The sequence below is a fragment of the Antedon mediterranea genome, chromosome 2, assembly GCF_964355755.1.
Source record: "Antedon mediterranea chromosome 2, ecAntMedi1.1, whole genome shotgun sequence".
Taxonomy (NCBI): Eukaryota; Metazoa; Echinodermata; class Crinoidea; order Comatulida; family Antedonidae; genus Antedon; species Antedon mediterranea.
The window spans coordinates 7,002,308-7,020,786 of NC_092671.1; the positions used below are offsets into that span (position 1 = coordinate 7,002,308).

The 18,479-nt window shown below is 32.0% G+C and overlaps 3 protein-coding genes across 5 annotated transcripts in view; 2 read left to right on the forward strand and 1 right to left on the reverse strand.

Moving 5' to 3' along the window:
- Positions 1-5,764, forward strand: part of LOC140040222 (cilia- and flagella-associated protein 337-like) — a 19,957-nt gene extending 14,193 nt beyond the window's left edge. The window contains exons 27-32 of one of the 2 annotated variants that reach the window (XM_072085986.1): positions 876-996; positions 1,449-1,567; positions 2,024-2,050; positions 3,382-3,514; positions 3,905-4,571; positions 5,034-5,764. In XM_072085986.1, the coding sequence (XP_071942087.1) occupies positions 876-996; positions 1,449-1,567; positions 2,024-2,050; positions 3,382-3,514; positions 3,905-4,179 (675 nt within the window). In that variant the 3' untranslated portion in view covers positions 4,180-4,571; positions 5,034-5,764. The remainder of the gene's footprint in view (positions 1-875; positions 997-1,448; positions 1,568-2,023; positions 2,051-3,381; positions 3,515-3,904; positions 4,572-5,033) is intronic. The other variant, XM_072085987.1, reaches the window with a different exon arrangement.
- LOC140040224 (uncharacterized) lies at positions 5,290-15,388 on the reverse strand. 2 transcript variants are annotated; one of them, XR_011842696.1, is made up of 13 exons: positions 15,299-15,388; positions 13,819-14,739; positions 13,478-13,591; positions 12,902-13,026; positions 12,003-12,148; positions 11,779-11,863; positions 11,493-11,590; positions 11,157-11,291; positions 10,770-10,905; positions 9,907-10,081; positions 9,230-9,321; positions 8,331-8,895; positions 5,290-5,318 (listed from the first exon to the last, which is right to left on the reverse strand). XR_011842696.1 is itself a non-coding variant. In XM_072085988.1 (12 exons), exons 1-12 carry the CDS (start codon positions 15,336-15,338, stop codon positions 8,794-8,796), a joined length of 2,169 nt encoding a protein of 722 aa, XP_071942089.1. In that variant the 5' UTR covers positions 15,339-15,388; the 3' UTR covers positions 7,711-8,793. The 2 variants fall into 2 exon arrangements, 1 of the variants encoding a protein (XP_071942089.1); XM_072085988.1 differs by lacking the exon at positions 5,290-5,318 and having other exon boundaries at positions 7,711-8,895.
- Positions 15,389-15,672: 284 nt separating this feature from the next.
- On the forward strand, positions 15,673-18,401 carry LOC140040225 (signal peptidase complex catalytic subunit SEC11A). The gene is made up of 5 exons (XM_072085989.1): positions 15,673-15,784; positions 16,078-16,187; positions 16,419-16,568; positions 16,731-16,908; positions 17,132-18,401. The coding sequence occupies exons 1-5, from the start codon at positions 15,734-15,736 to the stop codon at positions 17,180-17,182; spliced, it is 540 nt and encodes a 179-aa protein (XP_071942090.1). The 5' UTR covers positions 15,673-15,733; the 3' UTR covers positions 17,183-18,401.
- Positions 18,402-18,479: the final 78 nt, after the last annotated feature.

Consider the following 18,479-nt stretch of genomic DNA (forward strand, 5'->3'; position numbering starts at 1 on the left):
TAAAATAAAGCTAAACTGGGATTGGGTGCAGGTGAAGCATCAGAGCAAAAATGTGCAAAAGCATGGGTACAATTGAAACTGAAGAAAAACCATGGTTCATTAAATACTAGACTTTTTCTAATTGCATGTGCACAAAGCTGATTAACCTTCCTTTTATTGCCTGTACCTTTTCTATTGATGCTACACTTTATGTTTTAGTTGTAGATGAGTTTTAGTTTAGTATTAACTTACCTGTAGGCCTCAACTTTATCTTATCTATATTTTATGGGAAAAGTTAGGCAAGATTTTTGGTGAAAAGTTGCAGCTTTATTTTGCTTATACTACTTGATATGTTGTTAGTATAGTCTTCTGCACTGTATATGAAATCATTTTAGAATTTGGTGAATGCTTTTTCATCTTGTTACTTCTTCATTATTTTTTAATTCTCAAGTACCGTAATATATATTAATAAAAGCTATGTATGAATGACAAATTTAATATCTGCATGTAGCTTGTAAGGACTTGTATCTAAACGCTCTCCACTTGGTAAACAAAATATGAATAATATATCAGTTTTCCTGTTTAAAAAAAGACACTTTATTTATCTTGGTGTATTATATCTTTCTAGGCTCTCAAAAAAGTTATTATGTATTTGTTGACCACAATCCTTGTGAATAGATCAAAAATATAGAATTTGAGAAGCATCTCAGCCAATGTATTTTGACTCTTTCATGCATCTTCAGTATTTTGTACGTTCATTAATAACTGTATACTGAAGTCTCCATTGATGTCACTGTTTTCATGTTAAAATGTATGAACAAATTGGAGAGTTGGGCTTTTTAAATTAGCACTAAAAACATCTGTACTTGTATTAATTGATTTATTCTGTTGTTAAGTTGAGTGAGGACAACCATGATTTCAGTGATGAGGTTGCAATGGAAGTTGACGCTGATAATCTTCCTGAAGAATATTTTGAACCTCTAACCAAAGTCAGCACCTGGGGAAAGACGAGACTAGGTAAATAAAAATATGTAATAATAATAATAATTATCTATAGCGCCTAAATCATATCCTCCAGCCAAGTGGCACTCATGTACTATATTTACCTACTTACTTAGTCTGGGACTTACCCAAACTTATATGACTTCCTACCTGCCAGTTCATCTCTCTGCATACCAGTATCCATCTCTAGTACCTTGATGTATGTGAGTGCTGGTCTTCCTTGTTTTGCAAGCCCATGTTTTGGCTGCCACATCAGAACATCTGCAATGATTTCTTCTTTATTGTGAAGACAGTGTCGTGCAAATATCAGTCTTCTTCTAATATTGTTTCTGTTATTTTTGGTATGGCCAAAGCTGTATTGCTAGTGCAATCTCTATTTTTGCTGTTATTCCAAACACTAAATTGTACCTGTGGTATATCAATTATAATATAGTTTTATCCAACTGCTATGTATTTACATTTCGTAGGTAAAGGCTATCAAGAAATTAGGTCAAGAAAACGAGAAAGGAAACAGCCAGGTACCATTCCAGACTTGCCTTACCTGACATCAGATAAAACTGGGCAACCACCTGCTGGTCCATATGGTGTAAGTAGTTTATTTATTTATTCTTTCTTTTGACTGGATTGCATTTTCAGTAACGCAGTATTGCTTTCCAAAATGGTCCAGTTAGACAAGATTTAAAAGTAAATAAAATTGATAACATATAATAATAAATACAAAGTAGGCCTAATTTAAAAGATATACAGAACAGTAAAAAACAAATCAAAATATAAAATGTAGGATCAGTTGAACAAATAAGAATAATTGAATTATTGTATTCTCTATTACTGTGTACTATAAATGATTGAGGGAAATGTGATTAAATTTGTATCTTTATAATCTATTGATGAAAAAATTGTCATATCTCATCCACTTATTAGAAATATGTAAAAAAGAAAAAACTAATTCCGTACACTGTCTCATATCTTTTTTTGGCAAAATAATTTGCATTTGAGAAATATTTTGAGGATGTTTGAATTTTATTGTTTCTCTACAAATCAGGATCATGCTCCTGTTCTCTGGACTCAGGTTTGTATATTTTTTAATTGCATGGAATTACAACATACTGTATTGCTTCGTCAGTAACACCATAAAGAGGTGCAAACTTTACAATAAAAAATTCATTTTTTTTTCCACAAAATTTCACAAAGCAAAATAAACATAAATTGTTCAGTATATAATTTTTGCAAATATTCATAAAATTTAAAGCACGGCTATATAATTCTTTGCATAATAATATTTTTATAATATTCAGAACAATGGTTGAGTATAGTGATTTTAAATCTATGAAATCAACATAATGTATTTTCTACTGCAACAAGAGAACACTGTAGGCAAAGGCAAAAGTTACATTAGTTCTTCTTGCAATTAGTTTCAAAGATAAATCATGTATGATTCCACCGTACCACCATGCTATTCTCATCATCAGAGAAGTACTCTAGGCGTTGTTTTCTGTTCTGATGATGAGAATAGTTTCTCAACATTTTAAGGCAGTTTGCCTATTTATCAAATGCCTCATAATCGTGATTTTAACTCGGTAGTTTCAAAGAGTGTTCCTAATATAAATAGAGCTCAAGAACTTTACAATCCAGTTAAGTTAGTTTGTCAAATCTCTCTGTGAAATTTTATTATTTGAGGAATTTAGGACAGTGTTTATTAAGCACTATTTTTTTCTTCAATTTGCTAAATTATTTTCTTTTTTCATTTGCATTAATGTATTCATTGCATGCCCATTCAGTGAATAAAACATTTTTATTTAAATATATTTTGCAGCATTGCATGTAGTTTAATCATCTCATAAATAAACAATTGTTCATTTATAAAAATATAATTTACAATCAACTCATCCTTGGGCTGGCTAGCTTACAAAGTCCTCCCAAATTTCCCGGCTTCCATGTCATCTAGGTTTATGAAGGCTCAACTATATTGTACATCATTCTTTGTTTTCATTTCATTCCATAACATCCATTTTGTAAACAAGCTTATTTTCTGTTTATGTCTTTTGATATTTTAAAATAATCATATATAAGTGCAAAAGAGTTTTTACAATAATGACATTTTAATTTTAAATTGTTTCATAGAATTGCTTAATAGCATTATATCATAATGCATGTTGAACTAATTAAAGATAAGTGTTCAAGTTGGTTTCGGTATATCATAAATATACTAACAAATTTTAACCAAACATTTATATGTAAATCGCAGTGAGAAAGGTTATGATGTTTGAACTAAACAACAATAACTAGAACATACTGTGTAGTACTTTATATACATGTCATTTATCCTTGTAAGTGATAGTGCCTGATCATCAATTGTCTCACACACTCTCTTTATCTTGTTCATTTTTGTAATACCCCCAGGCTTTAGTGGTGAATCAGTTAGACACTGTTGGAACTCTTAAAAGGCCTGACTTTGTTGTCCATCCCCACCGGTACTTCAGAAGTACTGAAGACGAAGGGAAACAAGATACTAAGCTACCCTCAATTGCTGACGGTAAGTGCTCTAAAAGAAATAAAACCGTTAATAAGCCTTGTAATGTACAGTATCTTTGTTACAGGAAATAATTTCATCAGTGTAGCATAGCAAAAAGGTATACAAAACCACCTTATTGCTACACATAAATTGTGTAGCAAAAAATACAATACAATACCATGTTTCTCGACTTAAAAATCAGTTTTATTTAGCGCTAAACAAAATTTTTTAATGACATTTTTCAATGTGTTACTTGCAATATTTTAATGTTAGCTTTTAAAGGTCATACATTTTTGTTCTATCAGTGGAAATAGATAGAATTAAGTTCTCTTAATTTGTTGGACAGTCTATATTGGACAATAATACATTGTTAAAACTACAGATATTCTGTTTTCTAAATCTTTTTAACAGAACTAAAAACTGCATTTGATGAGAGAAGTTTCTTTCCAAAGTATATATTAGAGTATGAAGCAAAAATGAAATCTCACCACCGCAACGATCCGGAAGTCGCCCTCAATTTGCAAAAGAAAGACCTACCACGTCGCAAGTCTAGAGTGTGGAATTCTAACAATAACTTTTCAACATCAGTGGCTAACATACAAAAGCCTGCTACAAAATCTGGACGATTGACTCCAATTACAGAAAAACAAAAACAGTCCTCACGGTTGAATGAAAGTATGTCATAGTTTATCATTTTGCTACAGTACGTTCATTTGCGAAGTCATGACAGGGTCACCAATCATGAAAATTCTCATTGTCATCAACTAAGTCACAATTCTGATATTGTCTTCCAACTTTTTGGTTCATTGTTTATATATTATTTATTTATTATCATGGGCAAGCATCCTGCAGAAGGAATTATCATAGGAGCATTTATCGTGCAGGGTTTCACATAATCAACTAACAAAGACAACCATGCTTTTTCAACTTCTACATTGCTAGTATTACCTCTTCATTGGAAGAATTAATTGCTTTTAATAACTTGATGCAGTAATGTGACTCTTGATTGATCATATCGACAAATATTACCAAGATCATCATACAAGCCCCAGACATAGGCCTACAAGCAAGTAGTAAGGTATGATTTATTATCTTTGAATGGGCGGCATCTTCTCAATGGAGAGATCGAATCTGGAGACTACAGAAACTAATAATTTGGCTACATTTTATACTAATCATATACATGCTTCATATTAAGATTAACTCAGACAGCATCCTATGGCGAGGCCTGACGTGTCTTCTATTCATCTTGTTGTTTAAAGTACTCTCAACAACCTAACAACGATATTTCAAGACGACTCGGGCCTCGTTGTACACCGCTGTCTGAGTTGGCATTAGTATACATGAAAAGATTTTCATATCCATCCAGTCCATTTGTATACACCTAATAAATCACTATGTTCTAGTTAGCATAAACCAACCATATCCCCAAATTCAAAACCCTCAAACCTAAATGTATTTCTAACTTATCTTCACAATTTTGACGTTTCAAGTTTTAAAAACAAGATGTGTTCAATTTGCTGGTACGTTATACTTTCAGGGCGAAACACTGTAGATGAACATATAAAGAAATTGCAGCCGTTATTTTACCATGGAAAGGTAACTGCCCCACGGCCATCCACAGGGTTTACTCTGAGCATTGAAGATATGATATATGAATTTTGAGTAAAATACTGTATAATAATTGAATAATCTATTAATTTATAAGCTGAAAATTCCTTAAATACGATTTAAAAATTAAATTTAATATTTTCATAAAAAGAAAAATGACCTACCTATAGTAAGACTTGACAAATAAACTACACTACATTTATAGTAAGCATAACTGAAAAAAAAGTTTCAAAATAGGTTAATCAGTATAAGATCATTGCAAAGCCTAGAAACTTTACAGTGTATAGATCTTCCATGTACAGTAAATTATAGCTACTGACATATCTTTATTTGTATTAATTGATTGCATTTATATTTTAATTAATCTGATTACAGACTAGCATATCCTTTAATTTATATATTTGCATCACATTCCAATGGGCACTGTTTTTTTTTTTTTGGCCTTTTGTTTATAGTACATAAAAGTCAACCGTTTTGAAATGTATAGATAGATAGAGTTATTTTACCTCTTATATTGTAAATAGCTTTGACAATTTTATTAAAATAATAACTATTCAATGAAATGATTATGATTATGTGCGTTTATATGACCATATATTGCGTTATCATCATCTTATAGTACCATAGAAACCAGTTAAGGCGAAAAATAAAAGGATCGAAATTTGAAAAAATCCATGTACTATAGTACAGGGATATTTTTCGAAAAATGGCCAAAATATCATATTTTTTTTCAAATTAAATTTCTTATGCGGTAATATTGCTATATATGATCATATATTGTGTTATCATCAACTTATAGTACCATAGAAACCAGTTATTGTGAAAAAAAGGGTCAAAATCTGGCTATTTTTTTAAAAATCCCTGAACGACTCAACTGACACATTTTTAAACAATTACTTTGTTAGCTTTTTGGGCTATTTAGGGAATTATACACATTATGGTATATTCAAATATTCAAAATTTTAACTAGAAATATGAAATTTAAAAATCAAAATACCACTAAATTACAAGTGTGTGTTTCTATTGTGACCAAAGACTAAACTCAACTACAAATGCCATGAAAGACTCACTCAATTGACATATTAACACCTAGTCATAGGAAACCCATTCAAGTGCACAACAATGGTGTTAATTGCACATATAGAATTGTTTTTTAGTAACCATTTATTTCAAATGCTATAATACTATACTATAATACAGGGATATACTATAGTACAGGGATTTTTTTTTAAAAATGGTCAATTTTCGACCTTTTTATTTTTCGATAAAACTGGTTACTATAGCACAATTAACATGCGCAGAACCCATTATTCGCCTCTGCGCATGTTTATTATACCATAGTAACCATTTATGTCAAAAGTAATCATTTTTGACATAAATGGTTACTATAGCATAATAAACATGCGCAGAGTCGAATAATGGGTTCTGCACCTGTCAATTGTGCTATAGTAACCATTTATGTCAAATATGGTTATGATAGCACAATTGACATGCGCATAACCCATTATTCGTCTCTGCGCATGTTTATTATGCAATAGTAACCATTTATGTCAAAAAATAATAGGGTCAAAATTCGGCCATTTTTCGAAAATTTCGATAAAACTGGTTACTATACCGCAATTAACATGCGCAGAACCCATTAGTCGACTCTGCGCATGTTTATTATGCTATAGTAACCATTTATGTCAAAAGTGGTTATGATAGCACACTTGACATGCGCAGAACCCATTATTCGACTCTGCGCATCTTTATTATGCAATAGTAACCATTTATGTCAAAAAATAAAAGGGTCGAAAATCGGTCATTTTTTCGAAAATTTCCCTGTACTATAGTACAGGGATTTTTTCAAAGAAATGGCCAATTATATTTTATAGTAACCATTTATGTCAAATATGGTTGATAGCACAATTGACATGCGCATAATCCATTATTCGTCTCTGCGCATGTTTATTATGCTATAGTAACCATTTATGTCAAAAGTGGTTACTTTTGACATAAATGGTTACTATATAGCATAATAAACATGCGCAGAGGCGAATAATGGGTTCTGCGCATGTTAATTGTGCTATAGTAACCAGTTTTATAAAAAAATAAAGGATCGAAAATCGGCCATTTTTCAAAAATTTCCCTGGGATTTTTTTAAAAAATGGCCAGAATATCCCTGAAGTTTTTTAATTCAATGCTTCAATTGCTATATATGCTCATATATTGGGTTATCATCATCTTACAGTACCATAGAAACCAGTTATGGCGAAAAATGAAAGGGTCAAAATTTGGCTACATGTGCAGGGATTTTTTTGAAAATGGCAAAATATCAAGTTTTTTAAATTCAATTATTATGCGATAATATTGTTATATATGATCATATATTGTGTTATCATCTTCTTATAGTACCAATTTTCTGTAAATATCCCTGTGATACAGGTTTTTTTTCTACCCTTTTGGGCATTCTCCGTAAAAAAAAACCCTTTACTATAATAGTACAGTCAAAATTTGGCCCCCTTTTTTTTAAATTGCCAAAATATTGACTCTTTGAAATTCAATTATTATGCCATAATATTGCTATATATGCGCCGCGCACATATTGCGTTATATCATCTATATAGTTCCCAGTTATGTCGAAAAAAGGGTCTGTACTACACAGTAAAATCTTATCTTTAAAGGATCATTTACACTAGGAAATTAACGATCAACGATAAATAGACACATTTGCATTTTTAATACATAAACCAAAAGAAATATAACAACTTTTCATTCTATAGAATAACCATCTATGTTTCCTTTGTCCAATCAAATGCCGCCATGATTAGTAGGAGAAAAAATATCGTTAAAATACAGCGATTTTATTGTTTTTATTTATCATGACGTCAATTTAATTTTGAAAATATTATTTTTACCAAAAACAGCATATTAACAAATGATTATCCTATAGTTATAGAACGAAAACCTTTCTAATCTAATTGTTTCATGTAAAAAAAATGCATGCTTATATATTTATCATCGATCGATATCATCCTAGTGTAGGCCTTTAACATAAATGTGTGTTTGCAATGCATTGATTATCAAGTGTCAACAATCAAATAACAAATAACAAACTTATTTATTGTAAAATATTATTGTATTTTAGTGATGATACATTTAACGCTTAAAGCACACTACTGTATCGTTCACAGAATAAAGTTTAAGTTTTATAATTGGTATTAAAAGTCTTTTTCTAGAAGCATACCTTAAATAATATCTAGATATGTTGGTATTTCTGTCCACTTTTTCAACTATCTAACTGTCTTCTTTGAATTTTATTCTTTAGCATTTAAGTTCTGCTGGTGTTCTGGAACTCTCATTGGAAAAGGAGGTAGCAATCGAGTTCTTTAATTCAACGACTGTTTCTATATTATGGGCACCACTTTAGCTAATGAATATTCATGACGTTTCCACTATGTTATAGAGGCAATACATATACATATTGCAGGCAGGTAGACCTCTTGATCAATTCTCCATTTTTTTTTTTAATTCAGAAGGTATTTAGAAGTTTAGGGTCATACTTGATACACAAAATCATTATAAAGTTTTATCGCATGAATATTTATTACTGCAGACTTTAATCACACCAAGCTTCCTTCAACAGCACTTAGGCCTAGTGCAATATACATGATTCTGAAGAGTAGTAACAACCTACACCAACAGGCTTCTCAATCACTTTCTTCATCATCGCTGAATGCTAATGCTTTTAACTTTTTCTTTTGTCCATCATCTGTCTTGGCTTTTCTTTTTTTAGAAGTACTATCGTCACTCTGAAAGAAAACAAAAACAATGATATAATTTAATAAACTTAGCCACTTGAATAAATATGACAACAAATTGTATTTTATTGCTTTCCACAGCTGGAGTGGCTAGCATAGGACTCCAGACTTATTCTAAATATGTCATTTACTCTTCCAATGGCCCCATCTAATTATCAAATTAAGGGTGACCTATCTGCGACCCGATTGTTACACAAAAATCGCCATTGTAATCATCATATAAAACGTGACCAGCTTGAATGGCATGTGAATCGGTTGTACCAATTTTGGGTTAGATCTATAATAACATAGATGTTTAGAATGCAAAATAAAAACATAAATAAACCTCATCTTCAGGTTCACTGTCTAATGTTTTCGCCTTCATCAACCTCTCTTCCTTCTCTGAATCTTCATCACTGTCAGATGAATATGCTGTCACTGAAATAATTATAATTTTGTTTAATAAATTTCACCTTGCTAATCAACCCAATTGTTTGATGTAAATACAGTAGTAGTACATTTCTTTGGGAAATCCTTTTTCAGGGGACACCTCTATCAGATGGACACACAGTGAATTAAATTGAATAAGGACTATGTTTTAACATTACAACAAAACATAAGTATCCCAAAGTTGTCCCCTTAAGCTTGGTTCCCACTAGAACGTAACGCAAGGATGTAAACGCAATGCAAGCGTTTTAACCAATGACAAGCGAAGTTATAGACAGTTGGCAATCACAAGCGAATAAGCCATCGATTGTGGTTGGTCAATTCACTAGTGGGAACCACGCTATAATAGGGGTTCTACTGTATACTGGCATACAATTTTATAATGAAGATTTTTAGAGATTATTTGTCTTAATTTATTGTTTGTTGTATCTCATTCCATCATTATTGTATTCTTGAACTGCGACCTTGTGAATTTCCTGTAAAGGATGTTATAAAGTTTATCTGTATATACTTGGTGTTTACTTTAATCAAAACTTTTTGTTGGAAAATTAAAGATATATAAGACAATATGCTTACCAAATGATCCCGGCTGTTTAAATCTGTTTTTAATTGCCGAGATACTAATTCCCTCTTCTTCATCATCTCTACCTTCTAGATACGAATGTGTTATGGTTCGTTGATGAGTTTTTTCTCGAGATCTCTTCTGTTGGCTTTCTCTTTTGATCTGCGCTCTTATACGCTCCTCTTCTTTCTGTGTATTAATTCACCATTACATAGATACGATATAAAATAGTAATTTTTTTTTGTATTGTGATGGTTTTTAATTTTAGAAAGTATGGAATTTCAATTACTAACCTTGTGATACTTTATGAAGTACATGTCACATTACCTTCACCTCAGTGAAAGCTATGGCAAGTTAAGACTTGTCTACACCATCATACATTATGTGACAAAAAAATGTGATGTACCCATATATGGACATGATGATGTCATGTCACTACCATATTTAGGCATGTCACTACCATATTTAGGCATGTCACTACCATATTTGGCTACATCACAGTTTTTTTGTCAAACTAGTTTGATAGTGTAGACAGAGCTTTAGACCACTTACAGGTGATGTGACAGTACATGTTTAAGTCTAGTGGCCAAGCGATTAAGACAGACCCAGTTCTTGTGGTTAGTCTACACATCTTGTGTGTACTTACAAGAACCCTTTCAAAGAGAGTAGGGATTACCATGGTGTTTTAATTCATCTCAGTCTTTACCAGTTCTATCATTTTGTTATGGAAAACACAAGAGAGGCCCTATTTCCCAATGGGATGAAAATGCATTACACCCTGAGCCTAAATTAAGTTGTGTATGACTTTATCACATTTATCATACGTTCAGTAAATGCACTTGCTTTGTATTAAGATTAAATAAATCATTAGTTTCACCTTAATCATTTCTGCTCGGTGCGATTCTGGATCTTGGCCTACCATTGGCAGAACACGAATCTTTTGTGTTTTGGAACATCGATCGGCCACCGATAATGTCATTTTACGATGAGTGGCACTGTTGATTGAATGTGGCCTAAAAATAGAGGAAAACAAAATTTGAATGTATAGTGTGCATTAAATAAAGGACATATTAAGAAAATCAAGAGAAAAACATAGTATGTATAAATTTATATAATCCAATATACTACTAAACAACCATGTAAACACAATCAAATGCCTGTGTACATTACAGCAGATGAAGAAAATGCCATTTATTCATGAATTCATAAGAAACTAAGCTAAGAACTTCCAAAGACTAAAAATATGCATTATTGTATACCTTACCTGAAGGAAAGTTTTGTTTTAAAGACTGCTTGTCCCTGAAGACCAGTTCCTTGACGGATAAATAGATGGTTATGATCACCCTGGATGGCACTCCTGTAGACATCAAAGACCTCTTTCCCAAGATGAAGAGACATACTGCAAAAAACCATACACATAATATAATCATTCATTGCATGTTATGATAGATTGAAATATGGTTTATTTATATTACACAATACAATACAAAATGTCAAAACAAGAGGGTATCAATAGAGGGCGATCTTCCAGTTATAGCTTTTGTGTCAGTCTTATTAAATCCATTGAGTTAAATGTTCATTCTTGTATTAATATAATTACCTTCCATCTGACCAACGAACAATCCTAGCATTGCTTTCTCTGTCTATTTCTATACCCTCCTCATCAAATATTTTTCTCCACCTTATTGTGTTTTCAACCTGACAAAAGAACAACAAGAAATAAATATGATACATAAACAAAAACATGATATATAAACACAAATATGGTAAGCAAAAAATCATAATTAACTACATTGTTTTTTATGGAATCTTTCAAATATTCCCATTATATAAGAAATGGTTCTGCTAAAATAATTGAGTTTTAGGGTAAATACATTTCATGTTACCTTTAATTTTAACCTTGTTCTACCTTCTTCGTCTAGAATTTCATCTTCTTCAAATTCATCTTCAAATGTAGTGGGGTCAAAGGGCCTACAGTATAAACAAAAAGAAAGAGCATTTTTTTAAATTTTTCACATCTTAGTTAAATGTAAAGAGCAGTTTCCAATTTCAAACAATCAAAAGTTTTACATTAAATATTTGTAAATAAAAAAAAAAGTGTTTTTCTAACCTTGTATCAACACTAAGAAAGTTAGGTAATTTAACAAAATGTAGTTCCTCTCCTAGATCAGTTGATAGCTTTGGTAAATCAACGTCAATTCGAGTATCCACAACTTCCTCTTGCTCTTCATCCTGCTGCCCATCCTCCCTGTCAACCTTCACAATCAAAATATTACATAATAATCATTCATGTTGTTTACATTTATTTATTCACCATATTCATTATATATAAACTGGTTTTTATTATAGTTGATATGTACTAATATGTTCTCCAGTCAAAATATAATGATACTCAAATGTATAAGCAGAGCTTGCAATTACAAAATTATTGGTGCTACTAGGATCAGTGATCTGATTTTTATTTTACATTTTATTTATTTCTTATGAATTTTAACTTTTTTATTTTATAATGTTACGGTTTCATTCTTCTGGATATTTGTGGAATTGTTGGTCATTCTTGGATAATAAATATACCTGAAACATGAAACATCTCAACGGGCCAGTAACAAACTGATTTACTGGCCCAAATTTAATTTTTCTAGCCATCCTTCAATAGTTTTTAAATGATAACATTCTCCGAGAAAAATTGACTGGCCAGCAAGAACCAAGTTCCAAGACGTGGGTTTTACGGGACATAGGCCATCGGATCTGTATTCAACCAAACACTGTATCAAACAAATAATAAAACAATGTTTACAACTGAGAGGTACTATATACAAGAAATTTGAGTTGTTGACCTTGTCTACACTATCAAACATTATGTGACAAAAAATGTGATGTGCTTATATATAGACATGATGATGTTATACAGTATCACTACCATATTTGGGCATATCACTACCATATTTGGGCACATCACACTTTTTTTGTCAAACTAGTTTGATAGTGTAAACAGAGCTTTAGACAAACCTCCATCTGTTCTTCTCCATCTTGAGCATCGCCACCAGCAAGTTCAGCTGCAATAGCATCTAGATCTTCATCATCATCTGATATGTCATCTGCATCACCAAATAAACCTTCTTGCGTAGCTTGCCCTAAATCAAAATAAATATTTTCCTTTCATTCTATTCTTTTTATATTAACACTATTCCAACAGATAACTTAACAATTACAGGATGGTATACTTTCTTAAGGAAGTCTCATGTGTAAAAAAGCTATGCTGTATTGGTGGTCTGAAAAATCTTTGATTTGGACCCTATGATTTAGTAATCAATCACTTTCTACACTATCAAACTAGTTTGACAAAAAAAGGGTGATGTGACCAAATATGGTTGTGATATACCCAAATATGGTAGTGATATGACATCATCACATTATTTTGTCACATAAAGTTTGATAGTGTAGAAAGAGCTTAAGCCATAGCCAGTATTTTTTTTATGATATTCTGGTATATTTCCTCAGTTTCCAGTAACAATAACCTGAGAGGATGATTATTAATACATCTACATTATCTTCTATTACAGTACTGTACTTATACAACCTTACCTAGACCTTCTTCTTCATTATCTGATTCTTTTTCGATATCACCCCCATCGTCATCATTCATTTTGGTTTTTCGTTTTGGTTTACGTCCAATTTCATCTTCACTATCACTATCCTCTATTTAAAAAATAATATTTGTTTTATTAAAAGCAATTAAAAAGAATTAAATGTCATTAGTGGTGGCGTTTAAATTTTTGATCAAGTAAATACTTTAACTGAATGATATACAGTATATATTTAAATATTTTTGTCAGTGCATGTTACAGTAGACAAGTACTTGTACTTGTTTTAACTCTTAACATAATTATAAAGCAGGTACAGATAGTGATGGTGCCATGTTTTACCTGAGCCTTGTTCTTGTCTGACTTGTACATCTTCTTCTTTTTCTGCATCTGAGCCAACATTGTCTTCAGCTCCTGATTCCACTTGTTCAGCTACCTCTGAACTTGCATGTTCTTCTTCGACATCAGAACCAATCTGCAGTTCTCCTTCGTGATCCTCAATATCTTCCCCTTCAGGTGGTCCTTCTGCATTCGAGTCAACCTCTTCTGCTCCAGATCCAGCAGCAACCTCTTCTTCTCCAGATTCAGCAGCAACTTCTTCTGCTCCCGATTCAGCAGCAACTTCTTCTGCTCCAGATTCAGCAGCAACTTCTTCCGCTCCAGATCCAGCAACATCTTCTGCTCCAGATCCAGCTTCTTCTGCTTCAGATGTTGCATCTTCACCAGCTGATGCTACAGCTTCTTCTTCTTGCTCCTCTTCTTCACCAGAACCAACTTGTTGTTCTTCATCTTCTTCAGCCAATCCTTCCCTCTCTTCTATTTCTTCACCACCTGAGCCTGCATGTTCTTCTTCTTCTGCACCTGATTCCATGACATCACCCGTTTCTTGTGCTTCATTTTCAGAATCTACCTGTTCTGCTTCAGATACCAATTCTTCTTCTCCAGAACCCCTCTCCTGCTCTTCAACTTCCTCCTCAATTTCTTCGCCATCTGAATGGTCTTGTTGAGCTTCATCTTCTGATTCATGCTCTTCATGTTCTTCTTCTGCATCAACCTCTTGTTCAATCTCATCCCCATCAGCTTCTTGTTCTACTTCTTCGTGTTCGACATCTCCTTCGTCTGGTGATTCCTCACCATGTTCAGAACTGTTGGCGTTTGACTGGACCTCTTGTTCCTCTCCATCTGATTCAACTGCTCTTTCACTTCCAGAATCATCTTGCTCTTCAGCTTGCTCTCCACCAGACTCTTCATTTACAGAATTAGCTTTAGAAATTAAAAGTAAAATTGATAATTAATCAATTTAATTCATGATACAGTGTAGAATTATATCACTGTTTTTCACTTTCACAACATACAGTACTGTACCATTATTTTTATAGTTTATTTCTTAAAATGTGCATACATACAAACACAACCATTTTAACAAATTACTTTTATATTATATTTTGTAAAATTAATATAGTATTATTATATATTAATATTATTATTAAACTTTATAATTATATTAAACATGTTATATTCTAAAGTTTAAAAGATGCTACTGTAAGCTAGTCGGTTACCTGGTTAAAGGGCCAAGCAGGCCCTATCTACAGCCACAGGTCTATCTTAAATACTCTACTCACTAGCTAGGCCTAGTATAGGCTATAGGGCTAGTAGTAGTAGTAGTAGTAGTAGTAGTAGTAGGCCTAGGCCTAGAATATCATCATCATCAGCTTATTGAGCCTAGCTAGGCCTACCTATGAATTACATACATAACCTTATTATTTATAGGCAATATTCGAAATAAAATAATAACATAATATACTAAAATAAACGTGCTTACCTTCGTTACTATCATCACTGTAATTTGCTTCATCTGCCATTTTAATGCAATAAATAAATAAATGCTTTCTCTCTCCTCTCCTCTGATCCCCTGTTTGTTGTTTTATTAATATTAGTTTCAAGTTAGTAGAAGGGGAAACAGATTTTATTAGGACTAGAAACTTTGCAAATAAAAGTAATTGTTTGGTAAATGAAATTTCTAAGAAATGACTATCATTATTTAGAAATATTTTAAACTTGTTTTATTGTTCATTTTACCTTTATTTATATTATTTTTAAAAAGGGTTTATTATTTTTACCCCCATGCTAATAGTGGTAGGTTCAAAACGCCCCCATCGGTAGTACACGTGTGTATAACACGAGTGTCAAAGGTCATTTAGAAAATAACACAGTTTTCGTTTCTGGACATTTTGTGTATGAACAAAGACTGTTTATTATGGGGAATTTTGACTTTTTAGATGATGTTAGGCGGATGAACAAGCGACAGGTAATGCATATACAATTAAAAAATTGTAGGCCTTTTTTGCAATATCTGTTCAGCCACCTTTGCTCTCAGCTAGGCCAGGCCCTGACTGAGGCTCTGCTGGGGATGGAGGAATCCGAACAGCCGGTGTGTTCGCACTCTCGGCTCAGGTGCTCATCCTGGGTAGCTTGAAAGAATCCATCCATATGGATGGGTGTCGTAGACGGGACTAGCTAGGCATAGGGCTGTCATTTGACAATTTATTTCTTGTTTAATGCTAATTCAAATACAACTTGAACTTTCTTAATATTTTTCAGCTTTTTTACCAAGTTTTAAATTTTGGAATGATAGTATCATCAGCACTAATGATCTGGAAAGGGCTGATGGTTGTGACAAGCAGTGAAAGTCCCATCGTTGTTGTTTTAAGGTAATTATATAAAATAATAAATTTATAAATAAACTAGACCTTTAAACAAAAGTATAATTTTTATTTTGTTTAGTGACATCGATAATTGTGATTTATTTAGCTAGCTAGGGTCTAGATAATTTTGTGATTTATTTAGCTAGCTAGGGCCTAGATAATTTTGTAATTTATTTAATCGACTCTTGGCTTTCTGTTCCCTGTGTAAAACTAATCGATATTTGTAATTTTCTTTAGTGGTAGTATGGAACCAGCATTCCACCGTGGTGATCTTTTATTCCTCACCAATCATCAGTCAGACCCAATTCGTGTAGGAGAAATTGTTGTTTTTAAAATTGAAGGACGAGAAATACCAATTGTGCACCGAGTTTTGCGATTACATGAAAAGTAAGACAAACATTTCTTGATAATGATAAATTTAATATTTTGATAACTTCACCCTTTATTCATATACATTCAATCATCATGTCCTTATTTGATATTAATCCTCTAACTTCATCAGTCTAAACAAAATTAATATACAACAATTAACTTTTTTTCGTTTTTCAGAGAAGATGGAAAAATAAAATTTTTGACGAAAGGGGATAACAATTCAGTAGATGATCGTGGTTTATATGCTCCTGGTCAGTTGTGGCTTGAACGAAAAGATGTTGTAGGCAGGGCGAGAGGTTTTGTACCATATGTTGGAATAGTAACAATCCTAATGAACGATTATCCTAAATTTAAGGTGAGAAATTCCTTGAAAACGACAATTTGCCACTGAAACATATTTAAAACTCTATTAAGGTGATAATGAGGGCAATATATGTTTTAAAACCTTTCAAGGGGACATTTTGTTCGGTGCTAAAGTTGTTTCCTTAATAGGGACTTGTTCTACAGTAAATAACAATGACAATTAAATGTACACACTCTTTTTAATTTTTGAGAATGTATTTTTTATTTTTCCACAGTATCTGGTGCTTTTGGGATTAGGGTTGTTTGTTCTAATTCACCGAGAATAAAATATCGAAAGCGTTAAAATATTAACTGATTGAATGGATGTGCTTAGTGGCTGGTTGAACGATATTGAGGAATCCAACAACATACAAGAAAAGAACGAAGAAGGCCGTATTATGTTCATTACTGTACCACCATATGATTTTTTATCGGTGTAATGAAATTTTAAAATAAAAAGTATGGTTTTAGAAAATTGAATTTGTATTTCAAATTGCATTTTTTAAGTAATTTTTTATCTTATTTCAGTATTGTAATAGTAATTAGTCATTTAAAGACCAACAATTAAGTATAAATTAAAAATGAATATTCCAAGTTTTTCGTATTGTAAAAATAATGTTAATTACTGATTTCTTTAGTGGGTGATGTTTAACTTTTGTGTGAACATGGTTCTTACGTGGAAATACAGTATCTAAAATATCAGCAAAATTTGACTTTTCTGAAGTACCATGTGAGTCGCGGACTAATTAAATAAAAAAGTTTATTCATATTAGCACATAATTTAAGAAGGCTCTGAATGCCCTGGGTCTCAAACGGGATATTCTTCTCCGATCCAACATAATTCATATTTATTAAATTAAATGCTAATAAAAAAATGGATCATAATAGTTTTTTAAAATTTGATGGTGGGTTATTCAAAAGCGGCACTAATTTAGAATTAACTGTACTATAAAATCTTGTACTTACTTTCTCTATGTCGACTTAACCGTTGCATTTTGTAACCATCAGGAACTTATTTAAACTGAATTAATTTCATGATACTCTTAAGCTCTGTCTACACTATCAAATTAGTTTGATAAAAGTGTGTGCCCAAATATGGTAGTAATATGGTAGTAATAATATGACATCATCATGTCCATTTATGGGCACATGACATTTTGTTGTTGCATAAAGTGTGATGTGACAGAGCTTACATTTCTGTGTGCTATAAACGTTTTTCTTATTGGTCTATATGCTATGTTTTCTTAGGGTTCTTCAGTAATTTTCATATGTTACATTGGTGGCCACAATGTACAAAAGTAATTAATATCTACTCATTGTATACTGTATTATTTGTGACTTTTTAACACTGATTTTTTTTCTTTTTAAAATGAAATATTGGTCTTAAAGCAGTGTTTTCTATCAGCTTTTTGTCTTTATTTTGTTGGTACAAGCAGGGAGCACTCTTGCCTGGTACAAGAATAAATTTTGTCCATTCCGCAATTAAATCTTCTTTTTGTAATACAATAGTTGATTTCTGTATTTTTTTCTGTATAACATACACGAACTCGCCGTTGTTACGTACATGGTTTATATTTCATCATT

What these genes read in the sequence shown, in the direction of transcription:
- LOC140040224 (XM_072085988.1), bottom strand. Translation starts at nt 15,338, where the DNA reads ATGGCAGATGAAGCAAATTACAGTGATGATAGTAACGAAG. An exon ending in GAACAAGGTTAAAATTAAAG is followed by an intron (nt 11,591 to 11,778) that starts GTAACATGAAAT and finishes TTCTTTTGTCAG; the next exon opens with GTTGAAAACACAATAAGGTG. An exon ending in AAAACAAAACTTTCCTTCAG is followed by an intron (nt 10,906 to 11,156) that starts GTAAGGTATACA and finishes CTCTATTTTTAG; the next exon opens with GCCACATTCAATCAACAGTG.
- LOC140040225 (XM_072085989.1), top strand. Translation starts at nt 15,734, where the DNA reads ATGGGGAATTTTGACTTTTTAGATGATGTTAGGCGGATGAACAAGCGA. An exon ending in CCCATCGTTGTTGTTTTAAG is followed by an intron (nt 16,188 to 16,418) that starts GTAATTATATAA and finishes AATTTTCTTTAG; the next exon opens with TGGTAGTATGGAACCAGCAT. An exon ending in ACGATTATCCTAAATTTAAG is followed by an intron (nt 16,909 to 17,131) that starts GTGAGAAATTCC and finishes ATTTTTCCACAG; the next exon opens with TATCTGGTGCTTTTGGGATT.